Source organism: Vulpes vulpes, chromosome 12 (assembly GCF_048418805.1).
Source record: "Vulpes vulpes isolate BD-2025 chromosome 12, VulVul3, whole genome shotgun sequence".
Taxonomy (NCBI): Eukaryota; Metazoa; Chordata; class Mammalia; order Carnivora; family Canidae; genus Vulpes; species Vulpes vulpes.
In genome coordinates, this window is record NC_132791.1 from 84868718 (window position 1) to 84882389 (window position 13672).

Here is a 13672-nt window from a genome sequence, read left to right on the forward strand (position 1 = left end):
CAGAACAGAAGAAGCTCAGCCACTATCTTAATGCGTACAAGGTTTCTTGTGAACAAACTCATGAAAGCTCAAGAGCAGGCCAGAGTAATTACTGAGATCCATAACACATTTGAAGTGAACATGTCTTATAACACAGACTTTTCTAGAACTTGTGTATATCAGAGCTTCCCTTCTTTTGCCAATGGGCATTTCAATAGGTATATTTAATAAAAATGGAGGTCATGAGGAGAACCTTCGCTTTTCTTAGATGTGGTGAACAAATGCATTGCAAATGTGATGAGATGAGCACTATTAATTACACTCCTGGAAACTCTGCTATAACCTGAGTCACCAAATCACCTGGAAGACTGCTGTTGGGTGTTGCATGCAACGTCTAACTGGGGGGCAAGTAGAGAGAGTCCCTTTTTATGTTGTTTTTTTTTTCTTTTACCGCAAATCACAGCTTTAATCAAGAATCAGGTTTTCTGTGAATCTATACTGAAAATGGTTTTGACATTGCTGAGAAATCCATAAGCAGATGGATTTGGAATTTAATCCTCTGTGAAAAATAAAGGCAAATAAAAAATAAGAACATGATGATACATTTCTTTTAGGTTTTAATTGGTTTTGTTATTACATCCGATTTTCACTAAATGTATACAAATAATGACTACTCTCAAAGATGATGCTAAACGTTTGCAAATGTATTAAAAATGTCTAATACTGGGAGGCTGGCCTAGTTATCATTAAAGGTCTTTACTAATCCAAAGATTATCAGATTCTTGGCTTTGCTTTTCCTCAGGCTGCACTTTTTCATTGTGGTAAAACACACATAACACAATTTAACATCGTGACCATTTTTAAATGCATAGCTCAGTAGCATTAAGCATATTCACATTATTGTGCAACAGATCTCAAGAACCTTTTCTGGAGTTTAGTTTCCATTGCAAAACTAAAACTCTGTATCCATTAAACAAGTTCCCACCCCTCCTTCCCTCCAACTCCGAGGAGCCACCATTCTATTTTCTGCACCTATGAGTTTGACTACTCGAGATACCTCATATAAATGAGATCATAGATACCTCTACATAAGTGGAATCATATGGTATTTGTCCTTTGGTGACTGGCCTATTTCACTCAGCAAAATATCCTCAGGGGATACTGACATGGTAGCATGGATCAGGATTTCCTTATTTTTAAGGGTGAATAATATTCCCTTGTACATATACATCTCATTGTTTTCACTCATTCATCTAGTCAACACATTTGCTTCTACCTCTTGGCTATTGTGAATAATACTGCTGTAAACATGGGTGTACAAATACTTCTTCAAGATCCTGCTTTCAATTCTTTGGGTATATGCTCAGAAGTGGGATTGCTGGAATTCCATACTAGCTGCACCATTTTATATTCCCACCAGAATGCACAAGGGTGCCAATCTCCCCATATCATCACCCACCCTTGTCATTTTGGGTTTTTTAGTAGTAGTCATGTCCATGGAGAATAAGAGGGGAGAGTACTCACGTGAGTCTCCACATCGCCAGCAAGGATCCTACTCTTCTTTAAAAACTCTGCCACCATGCTGTTCATCAGCTTATCAAAGGCTTCTACGGAGGGTGCCACACCTTTGGAAGAAGCACAGTTTGTCAGTGTCCTGGAGTTTAATGAAAAGCTGGTATTTCTTTGCCATAGGAACTATGGAAGCTTAATATCATTCATGCTGTTCTCATTCTTTTTACCAGGGCATTCATTCACTCAGACAGTATTTATGAAATACTTCTCAAAGGCTCAAGAAAACGATGCTTTGCTATTTTTCATCCGAGTAAGCACTTTCACCTACATATTAATTTATTTCTCCCCCAAACTCATGAGGTAAGTAGCATCAGTTTTACTGATGAAGAAATAGAGATGCAGAGCACATGACTTGACCAAAGCCATAGGTCAAATAAGAGGTAGATTTAAGAACTGACAAGCCTTGGGGATCCCTGGGTGGCGCAGCGGTTTGGCGCCTGCCTTTGGCCCAGGGCGCGATCCTGGAGACCCGGGATCGAATCCCACATCAGGCTCCCGGTGCATGGAGCCTGCTTCTCCCTCTGCCTGTGTCTCTGCCTCTCTCTCTCTCTCTGTGACTATCATAAATAAATAAAAAAAATAAAAAATAAAAAAAATAAAAAAAAAATAAAAAATAAGAACTGACAAGCCTTATTGATCCAAAGCTGGTGTACTTTCTACTACACTGACCTGCCCAGGTGCTATACAACCTTGTAAACAGTTATTAAGATTACCTAGGACAATTAAAAGGCAATAATAAACTCTGGGCAAGTAGGAAAAGAACACAGGTGCCACACATTCTGTTCTGCCCTATCCTCAGTTCCCGGAGGAAGGAAGGGGAGTTGGGAGGCATGAAAAGGACTGTTGAGCTAACTCACATTAAGTTTTGATCTGGCAACTTACTGTCAAAACCCAAGTGACATCAGCCCAATCTGGCATGCTCTGCCTCTCTTTTCCTGCCTTAAACTAACAGATAAACTGTCTCAGTCCCAGATTTTGTGGCCCTAATATGGAGAAACTCAACCCTAGAGATAATTAAAATCCAAACCAGAAGCACCTGGGTGGCTCAGTTGGTCTAGCATCTGCCTTCGGCTCAGCTTATGATCCCAGGGTCCTGGGATCAAGCCCCACATTGGGCTCCCTGCTCAGTGGGGAGTCTGTTTGTCCCTCTCCCTTTGCCCCTCCCCTACTCATGCTTTCTCACTCTCTTTCTCTCAAATAAAAAATAAATAAAATCTTTTAAAAAAATCCAAACCAAAACCTAGGATTCCCTTTCTCATACTGTACTGAAGTATCCATGCTCATAAACCTGTAGGATAAAGCTTCCGTCTTTTTCCTAGAGGCCCATTTCCACAGGCCCAGAGGGTGATGTAAACAGTTGTTGACAGTGTTGTGCACCTACAGCCTAACTTCTAAGCAGGCTCTTGAAGCTGAGTTACTGTAACATTCAAAATACAGTCCATACCAACTTCTGGAATGTGAAAGGGGGGCAAGCCCAAAGATTCCTTATAGATCCACTTGGAAGCAAATAAACCCATCTGTTGCAGGGGGAGACACCTCAGAAGTCTCTGCTATGTGTTTAAAGTGGGAGGTTTTAGAAATGCGACAAAGCACTCTACATAGCAAAAGGAGTGGTGATAAAAGGGACTATTTTCCAATTTTCTTTCATCACTCAGCTCTGCTCACACCTTCTCTGGGCAGCCTTTAATGACCTTTTTTCCCAAACTGCAGCTTGTGAGCATCCCTTAATCAAAGCATCTGTGGCCCTGAATAGTAATGCATGGAGACCAAAGATTCTGGAGGATTCTGACTGTATCTAATAATATTCTGACTATATGTATAATTCAGCTTAGATTTCTTTGCATATAATGTAGTACTTGTTACTTGGCAGGCATACAAAAATACTTCTTCAACTGTTGAGACAAACTTACCTGATTATCAGGGGGAGAAAGAAAGAAAATACATCAAAAAAACCAACATAGCACCAGTATCATAAGTAGGCAGTTCTCTGATTTGTGCACATTACAGATTTTGTAATGGTTCCATCTAAAGTTTCCTTTAAACTTAAGAATTAAAAAAAATATATTTATAACATCACTGTAATAATGATGTTTATATTTAGAGTAAGAGGTTGCCCTCAAGGACTTGTTAAAAATAGAATTTAGGGACACCTGGGTGATTCAGCGGTTGAGTGTCTGCTTTTGGCTCAGGGCGTGATCCCGGATTCCCAGGATCGAGTCCCACATCGGGCTCCTTCAATGGAGCCTGCTTCTCCTCCCTCTGCCTGTGTCTCTGCCTCTCTTTCTGTGTCTCTCATGAATAAATAAATAAAAATCTTTAAAAAACTAAAAATAGAATTTAGAAGATCATCAAAGCTCATTAAATTAAGAAATGAAAGTAATGCTATTTAAGATTAATAAAATGTTTTAAGGATGGGTATCATTTGGATATTTTGCTAATTATCCTGCTTACCAATAATCCTACTTCATTTCAAGTTGGATAAGAAATTGCTGGCTAAGTTGTTTTACAAGACCTTATTTTAATAACTGGTTTAGAATGATTTGCTATATTAGAAAATACTTGTTTAAATACATAAGTAATTTAATTATAGCCTTCCAATTTTGTTTAGCTAATTCATTTTCCCCGAAAATTATTTTTTCACAAAGAAAATACGAAGTGTAGTCCAGTACCTCCTGAAGCCTAAAGAGGTTCAAATTATTCCCCCCACTTCATTCAACAACACAGTCTTCTGAGAATTGGGATTTTAACTTTATTTTATGTATTTACAGATTTTCTCTCTGTGGTCAGCAATTGTAATTTGATCACCTGATGTCAAAGACATAAGGAAACCAAGTTACTGAAGCGAATATGAAAATATTTCCTTACAAATGAGGTTTACTGAATCTCATATACCAACTATATAGTTAACAAAAAGAGGCTTAAAATGAAATCACAGATGTGTCTCAGTTAATGTGGAAGAAACTTACAGGCCCCTGGCAGCCTCCCTTTAAACAACACCCCCTTTCAATTCATTCAAAGCATTTTAATTTTCATTATGTTCCGGGGGGGGGGGGGGGGGGGGACCAGCCTGTGCATTTGTGCTCACACAGTAATTTCTGTCCCAAGGCACAGCTCCAAATATGCCTGAAATTCTAGAAGCACCAATGTGGATCTTGCCTGGTGAAAGCTTTTTTTTTGAAGCCCCCATTCCCCAAGGCTTTTCCCAGCCCCCAAAGCCTGATAGGATTCAAAATGGGTCAGATAAAGAGGAAATGTACTTGACACAAGAATAGAGTTGCCAGATGAAATGCAGAGCCCCCCGTTACATTTGAATTTCAAATAAACAATGAATAAATTTTTAGAATAAGTGTGTACCATGCAGTATATCCCATGCAGTATTTGGAACACACTTATGCCAAAAAAAAAAAAAAAAAAAAAAAGTAGTCCATCTGAAATTCAAATGTGACTGGGTGTCCTGTATTTTTATTTTGTTAAATCTACAACCTCAGACAAGAAGGAATTAGAAAAATTACTGTCGATAACTTAAAGCGTTTGCCACATATGGGATCCTTAGTGTTAACTTCTTATGTTACATAGTTAGCTTTTTACGTCTGATCATTAATATTTTAAAATCTTTTTAAAAAATATCTATTTATTTATTATTTATTTGTTTATTCACAAGAGACACACAGAGAGAGGCAGAGGGAGAAGCAGACTCCCTGCCAGGAGCCTGATACAGGACTTGATCCTTGGACCCCGGGATCATGACCTGAGCCCAGGGCAGATGCTCAACCACTGAGCCACCCAGGTGCCCCTAAACATTTTTTTTTCAAGTGTGGCATGAGCATATAATTTTAAAGGCAAATTTGATTAGAAATAGGCACAGATAACTGGTAATTTTTGTGGATTATGCATTGAAATATTTTTCTTTTCCCCTTTTCAGGGATGGCTTGCATCTGGTTAATGTCATGGTCACATATAAATGAAAGAGTATGAAAATTGCAGAAAGTCAATAAAAATATTTCTTGAAGGGCACCTGGGTGGCTCAGTCAGTTAAGTATCTGCCTTGGGTTCACGTCATGATCTCGGGGTCCTGGGATCGAGACCTGCATCAGGCTCCCTGCTCAGCAGAGAGTCTGCTTCTCCCTCTCCCTCTGCCTGCAGTTCACTCTGCTTATTCTCTCTCTCTCTCTTTCTCATTCTGTCAAATAAACAAATAAAATATTTTAAAAAATGTTTCCTGAGAATTAAGTGAGAAGGATAACATTAAGAGACCCTCACAGAGACCAGTAATGACAACAGTTTGTGTCCTACCTCCATTGACACCATTAATTTCCCTGAAGTCCCCAGGAGGCCGGTGTGACTCTGCAGACAGTACCTCCAGTCGGCCGACCACCCGCTCCAGTCGCTCCATCAGTCCCTGCATCTCTGCCATTCTAGAAAAACACAAGACACAAACGGAGTCCGTGTGAATGTCGGGGAGGATTAGCAAGCTGACACCAGTAGACTTAACAGCATTGAGAAGGAAAATACAAATTGCTTGGAATGGCTTTCATTACCTGGAGAGTATTTCTCCAGAGCAGGAAAATAGGTAAAATTTCAAAAACATAAAATTTGGAACAAAAGAAACCCACAAAGTATATTGATCTTATTTTCCATTCAATTCAATGACATGTATATGTCCCATATATAATATACAAGAAATTCACTCCCGATGCCATTAACAAGTGTCTCCTTGGATGCGTCCTCCAGCTATGATACAATCTATGTCTAGCATATACTTAAAAGCCTGTGAACATATATCTCACAATTAATATTGCCAACTTCTACTAAAGGAACATATTTTAGCTACTTCCAATGATTCTTTCTCTACAAGTATAATGCTCCAGGGGATACTAAACCCACTGATAATTGCTTATTTACTCAATTATCTTAAGCCAAACAGCCCAGCTTGGGACTACAAGTTTATAAAACTGGATCATTTAGCAGGCAAATGGGGTTTTACCTCCAAGAGCTAACTGTCTTCTACTTATCACTATCTTTAGTGTTTCTGTCGCTGGAATATTTTAGATTACAATTATTCTGAATGGTGGAGATTTTCATTTAAAATATAAAAAAATGCTTATTTCCTTTGGCTGCTGGTTATTTGTGGACAAAAATTTAATTCCAGGTGGGGTAGTTTCTAGAGACAGGAAGCTTCAGTAACCGAGCAGTCTCGGCTGGGATAAATTGGGTTTGATGCTGAGTAAGGGGATTGAGGATAAAAGTGGGGTTGGGTATCCATCCTTCCTGCTTCCAAATGTTTCTTAGAGAGCTACACTGAGAGCCTTAAAATTGCTGGCCCTTTAATGTAATGTTATGAAGGTGACCCCTGAGGAAGGGAACCCAATCTAATTTGGCCAGGCTCGTGAGATCCAGCTTAGAGGTACCCTAGCTCCCACCATACCAACCCATGGCTACTTTTGGCAAAAGCAGGCTGCTGCCCCAGAGAGAGTAAAACATTCCTCATCTTAATCAGTGTCCGTAGTTCTCACTCTTGCAAACTTCCCAAGCACCATCTTGAGCTAAAGACCACTGACACGCTCCCATATCAGAGACGGTGCTGCCCCAGAGGGTGGGTAAATAGTTTTGCTCTAAGTAATATTTTTTACTTCTCCAAAGAAAAAAGTAATGCTTTTTATTTTTATTTTTTGCATTTTGTATTTCATTAGTTTTGAGCTTAAACATGATGATTTGCCACTGCCATTCTTAAAAGCAAGGTTATACTTATCAAAACACATGGATAGCTCTGTAATTCTGCATCCAAATGTCAGATGGTCATCAGATACGGATGGAGGAGTTCACTGTCTATTTTGGAAAGTCATCTCCTCCAAAACTGCCAGCAGCTACTCTTTCAAAATATGGGGCAGTATTCTCTGCACGGCTGAAATCAGCATCTAATCCCAAGAGGATTCAAAATTAGAAGTTTCTCATCTATTCTTTTCCTCTTAACGTCAGAGCTTTTGCTTCTACTGCAATTGAGAAAAAAAAGGGAAGAAAATTTAATTGAATCCTTTACGTAATCTTGCAAGGGAACTGGGTATCCTGTAGGTGGGTGAAGGCCATTTGAGAGATGATAAAAGCCCCTCAAATCTTTTAATAGTTGTCCATCTGTTCACAGTTATCTGCGTTCCCTGTTACTCAACTTGCCAAATGTTACTGCCATAGACCTAAGCCCATGCTAAGAAAAAAAAATGTGTTTGCTTTGTTAGCGAGCTCCCGATGCCCCAACAGAGAGGCACCAACCACCTCCAGAGGCTCACAGTGCTGTTTCAGAGGGCCTGTTACATTTCACACTTAGGACGACTGTCCCTGACTGTGGCTTAATCAGCCTCCCTGACAAGACTCAAACTCACACTATCTAATAGCGCTCCATATGTTGAGAGACAATAGGAGTTAGCCCACAAACTGCAGGGCTGGGCTGATTGGTATGGAATGCAGTCTAGAAGCGAATCAGATGTCACTTCATGTAAAATCACCATGGCCTGGAGTCTTGTCACAGCCTCTTAAGAGATCAAAATACAGCTCACGCAAGGGAGCTGGAAAGATGCCTCTGGGTTTAAAATTTTAGAACAGTTTCCGAGAGAAGCAGAAGAACAAATAAAAGAAAGAATGCACCAAAATATCAAAAATATACGTGTTAGTATTCCCAGGGAGGATGAGGGGGTCCAGGATGGCTGTACCCTCTTCTCCCAAAAATGCACACACATGCTTCTCCTCACATGTGCCCTCAGCTGTTATCCTGGCTCTCAAGAATGAAGAAAGAACAGAGCAGCAGATTCTCCAAATTCTTCCCAGGCAAGTCCCATTCGCCTTGGTTTTTCAAAGTGGATTGAGCCAAGTTTTCATGAAGAAGTGGGAGCCAGGAATTAAGAATTAGGCTGAGGAATGGGATAGGGCAGAGGATGTAGACAATAAGGTCAGGGTAAGGAATGAGTCAGAGCCAAGTGGAGAGACAGATGGGCTTGGACCAGGACACCAACAGAAGAAGGGGATATAAGATGGCTGGACGTAAGATGTTCTAAGAATCAGACGAGAAGTAGAGGGAAGCCAGACACACAGATGGACAGATGATCGAGAGCCTAGGTCAGGGGTACCTGGGTGGCTCAGTCAGTTGAGGGTTATGGTCTCAGGGTCAGGAAACTGAGCCCTGCATTGGGTTCCATGCTCAGTGGGGGGTCTGCTTGGGATTCTCTCTCTCCCTTTGCCCTCTCCCTGCCCCTCTCTTTCTTTCTCCCTCTCTCTAAAATAAATTTAAAAAAGAAAGAAAGAAAGAAAAAAGAGCTTAGGTCAGATGATGAGGCTCAAACTTAGCCTCCACTATCCAGTCCTCCTTTTCAGGCAGAAGTCAACCCCAAGATGAGGTCTCCTATAACCTCTGGATTAGAGTAAATAAACACAATTATCTGGCTGGTTATGACATTGGATGGAAAGAAAAAGGGGGAGGAATATAGAAATTCATGACTTCCTCCTTCTAATGATCTGTCTTAGGGAATTATACTTGAGGTGAATTCCTTGTTTTATATTAATTTGGGCATATTCTTTTTTGAGCTCCTGTGTAATAGGAAGTGTAACTCATCATGTTTGTCTTTTTTTTTCTCATTTGAATTTTCCCCTTTTAAAGTTTAACTTTTTATTATTTTTTTTAAGATTTTATTTATTTATTTCAGAGACAGAGAGAGACAGAGCACAGTGGGGTGGTGGGGTGGAGGGAGAGGGAGAAGCAGACTCCCCACTGAGCAGGGATCTTGATGTGGGGCTCGATCCCAAGACCCTGAGATCATGACCTAAGCCAAAGGCAGATGCTTAACCAACTCAGCCACCCAGGTGCCCCTAAAGTTTAACTTTTAAACATGCACAGAATTTAAAGAGTCAACAGTTCTGCAAGGTTTATTCCAAACACACAACAGTCCCCTGCCTGCCCTCTTCCATTTTGTAGTGAGAATCAACCGATTTCCATTATTTGAGCTACTGCATTTGGTAATTACCTCCTCCAGGCTTCTTTCTTGATGTCTAGTTTCTCTTCCAGGCTAAGCATTCTCCACTGAGTTCCCACCCAAATGAAGAGGGTTTACATTCTTCTTGCCTAATCCCTACCAACACATGCATGCATACTTTCTTCTGCCCCAACACTGTTGTGTCACAATTTCTGTGTGACCAATCATCAATGTCAACACAATTATGACTATTCACAGCTGAGTCCTGACGTAGCCTATGATTAGTCTCCATTTTGTTGTTGCTGCTGTTTGCAAACCTGTTTTCCTGCAGCCATGTGGTTCAGCTTCTCAGTTTTCTACATACTTAAAAGTTCTTTATCTCCGAGCTCTTCTCCCAGTTGTGTAAGTCCCCTTTCAAGCGAGCCAAAACATGGAATGCCATGAAGTCTTTCTTCTCAGAGGTTATCTCTTCTGGAGTCACTCTGAGTGCAGGTGTGCTCTCTGTAGGCCTGCAGCGCCTCTGGGACCAGAGACCTCCCTATATCTTCACCCTGGGCCTCCTCTCCTCTCTCTCTTGCATAGTATTACCTGCTTTTTGAATTCTATATCCTTTCTTGGTGTGCTTCCTTACCGGTTTTAATTTCAGAGCACTGTCTTCTGAAAAAGTACACGAAAGGACTTTTTTTTTTTTTTTTGAGAACTTGCAAGTCGGAAAATATCTTTATTTTGCCCTCACACTTGATTGATGGTTTGGCTGAGTCTGGAATTCCAGGCAGAAAGTCTTCCTCAGAATTTTCAAGGCACTGCTTCATCGTGCTCTGGCTTCCTAGGTTATTGTTGAGAGGTCCAAAGCCATTCCGATTCTCTGATTCTTCATCCTTTTGACATAACTTATGTTTTCCTTTCTGGAGGAAGTTTTTGGGGAAGTTTCACAATGATCAACCTCGTGGTTGAGCACATATTTTTGGTTTAGTTTTGTTTTGTTTTAAGTAGGATCCACACCCAGTGCAGAACCCAATGCAAAACCTAACATGGAGCCTAATGCAGGGCCGGAATTCATGACCCTGAGATCAAGACTGGAGCCTAGGGGATCCCTGGGTGGCACAGTGGTTTAGCGCCTGCCTTTGGCCCAGGGCGCAATCCTGGAGACCCGGGATCGAGTCCCACATTGGGTTCCCGGTGCATGGAACCTGCTTCTCTCTCTGCCTCTGTCTGTCTCTCTCTCTCTCTCTGACTATAATAAATAAATAAATAAATAAATAAATAAATAAATAAATAAATAAAAATTAAAAAAAAAAAAAAGACTGGAGCCTAAATTGAGTCAGATGCTTAAACGACTGAGCCACCCAGGTGCCCCTCAAATGTTTTCTTTATAAATGATTTTCAAGAAGTGTGAGAAAGATAGGAAAATGGTCATTGTATATTATATCTCTGAGTTTAGAAATTACATATTGGGTTTGTTTTTGTTTTTTTCAAATAAAGTAGTTCAGCTTCTAAATATTTAAAAAATTTAAACTCCTTTTGCAGCAACCGCACACATCTGCAAATATTTCATACATTTCAGTAAGAATACAGCCAGTCAGTATTCTCTCACATACTGCCTTGAAATAATATGCATTTAAAAATTATTTTTTGCCTCACTGGTCATTTTATAAAACTCATCCTTAAGGTACAGAGATTCAGCTCCTAATGCTAATTTTATGTCCAATGTTCTGCCAATAAGCAATGGTTATTTTAAAACAGTAAGAAAGATAGCATTCCTATTCTTTCCTGTGGTAGTTTCCAGAAAAGGAGAGTTCCCCACACCTACAAACATTTTATAAGGTCTCAATCATTTTGTGTGTTTTTTAAAAGTAGTTTCCATGCCTGAACCCACAACCCTGAGATCAAGACTTGAGCTGAAATCAAGAGTCGGACTCTTAACTCACTGAGCTACCCAGATGTCCTGCCACCAAGATTTCTAAGAAAAGTTTTCTCAAGATCACATGTAATGGTTACTATAAAATGAACATTTTAGCGGCACCTGCATGGCTCAGTCAGTTGTGTCGGCCTTTGGTTCAGGTCATGATCCCAGGGTCTGGGATCAAGCCCCACGGCTAGGTCCCTGCTTGAGAGGAGCCTGCTTCTCCCTCTCCGTCTGGCCCTCCCCTCCTTCCTGTGCACACACACACACACAAACACACACACTCTCTCTCTCAAATAAATCAATAAAATCTTTAAATAAGTAAATAAATAAAATGAAAATGTTGGTATGAAATTAGTTTTTTAGTCACATATGTTCCCCCAAACATTAAAAAAAAATTCAGAAATAATCAACATATATAGTGTATTAGTCCTAGGTGAACCACATAATTATTTGGTATATATATACAGTAGTCCTCTATCCAACAGGGATACATTCCAAGACCCTCAGTGGAAGCCTGGAATTGCAGACAATATCAAACTTTATATATACTATGTTTTTCTCCTGTATATCCATACCTATGATAAAGTTTAATTTATATATAAGGCATAGTAAGAGATTAACATTAATAATAAAATAGAACAATTATAACAATATGCTATATTGTAATGAAAGTTATGTAAATATGACCTTCCTCTATCTCAAAATATTTTCTCATACCATACCCCACCCTCTTGTGATGATGGGAGGTGATGAAATGCCTACGTGATGAGATGAAGTGAGGTGAATAACGCAGGCACCATGACGAGAGCGTAAGATTACTAATGACCTTGTGGCATCAGAAAGAGCATCACCTACTTTCCCACCACGACTGACCACAGGTAACTGAAACCTTGGATAAGGGGTGACTACTGTACATTGCAAAATGACCCCCACAATAAGCTCAATTAACCATCACCACACTTAGTTACAAGGTTTTTCCTCGCGGCAAGAACTTTTAGGATCTACTTTCTTGGCAACTTTCAAATACACAACACAGTACTGTTAACGATAGTCATCATGCTGAACATTACAACCCCAGGACTTATTTATCCTATAACTGGAGGTTCCTACGTATTTTTATAATGACTCGTTTGCTTTTAAATAGTGCTCTGCTAAGGAGACAAGCACAGTTTCTGTGGAATCATGTTTGGAAGACAATACTCCTTCATCCTTCCTATTTTCTCATCCAAATCATCTTGTGCTCAGTGGTAAGTGTTCTGGTAAGATCTAACTACTTAGTCTAACCAGTATAAAAAGCAGTTTTCATAGCTGCATTGAAAACCGACATCCCAGAGTAGAGAGTAGTGATAAGCCCAGAACAACAGCCTACTTGTCTATGTTACACTCTCGGTATCTATAAGACACTCTGCTCAATTAAACTACTGTCTCGTGCTATCTTTTCTGCTAGCACATGCACACCTTGTGTCCCAAAGAGACAAGTCTGAGCCCCTCATGGGCTGAGGTACCACCTTTTACTCTTCTCCCATCTCCCGCTGAGTCTTGCCTGCTGCCGCGTACATAGGGAATTCTATAAATATTTTTTGATTGACTAATTAATTGGCTACCCCTCACCGCCTTTCCCTTGCCTGCCCACTCACTGGCATAATCCCAGATCAGGTGGCAAGCCAAATTTTCACAGGAGCAGCTTCCATTTAGAAGAAGACCCTGGGTTAGTTTTTCCCACTTAAAACCACAGAGGCTTCCTCTCAAGATTCACAAGAGACCCTTGCTCTCTGGACTGTGAACCTGGGGTTTTCCCCAGCTCCTCTTCTCTTCGGGATTTCAAGATTTTTAAAACTCCACATTGTCCAAAGGGTTTTGTAAATTCCTCACAGCAAGTTCATAAAACAAGCCAGGGAGAACCCTACTGTGGTAACATTTCTGTGTTAACAACGGTTGGGTCTTCTAGGTTCAAGACTGCTGGTGGAAGTCCTCCTCACTAGGCCAAAGGTGCAGAGATCATTGTGGTGAGCGTTTCTCCCCTAACTCTATGATGAAGACCCAGGTTCAAGGGCTTCCAAAGATCATGAGTCAAAGCTGAAACTTGTGACAGGAGATGGAAGACTTTCTAAACTTTTCTCATGATGAGACTGGGAAGTTGGCTTCCATGTGAGCTCTCTCGAAATAGTAAAGTCACAACGGACTACTTTCTCTATGAATCCACCCAAATTAAAAAAAAACAAATTCTCGAACTATCATCAAACCCAGCTGCCCTAGAGGT

The 13672-nt window shown here is 40.4% G+C and overlaps 1 protein-coding gene across 2 annotated transcripts in view; it reads right to left on the reverse strand.

The window, feature by feature from the left end:
- The window catches only part of CAP2 (cyclase associated actin cytoskeleton regulatory protein 2), a 140678-nt gene that overhangs the window by 109560 nt on the left and 17446 nt on the right, over nucleotides 1-13672 (reverse strand). For both annotated transcript variants that reach the window (XM_072729072.1, XM_072729071.1), the window contains exons 2-3: nucleotides 5845-5966; nucleotides 1504-1604 (exon numbers count right to left, since the gene is read on the reverse strand). In XM_072729072.1, coding sequence (XP_072585173.1) covers nucleotides 1504-1604; nucleotides 5845-5965 — 222 coding nt within the window. In that variant the 5' untranslated portion in view covers nucleotide 5966. The remainder of the gene's footprint in view (nucleotides 1-1503; nucleotides 1605-5844; nucleotides 5967-13672) is intronic.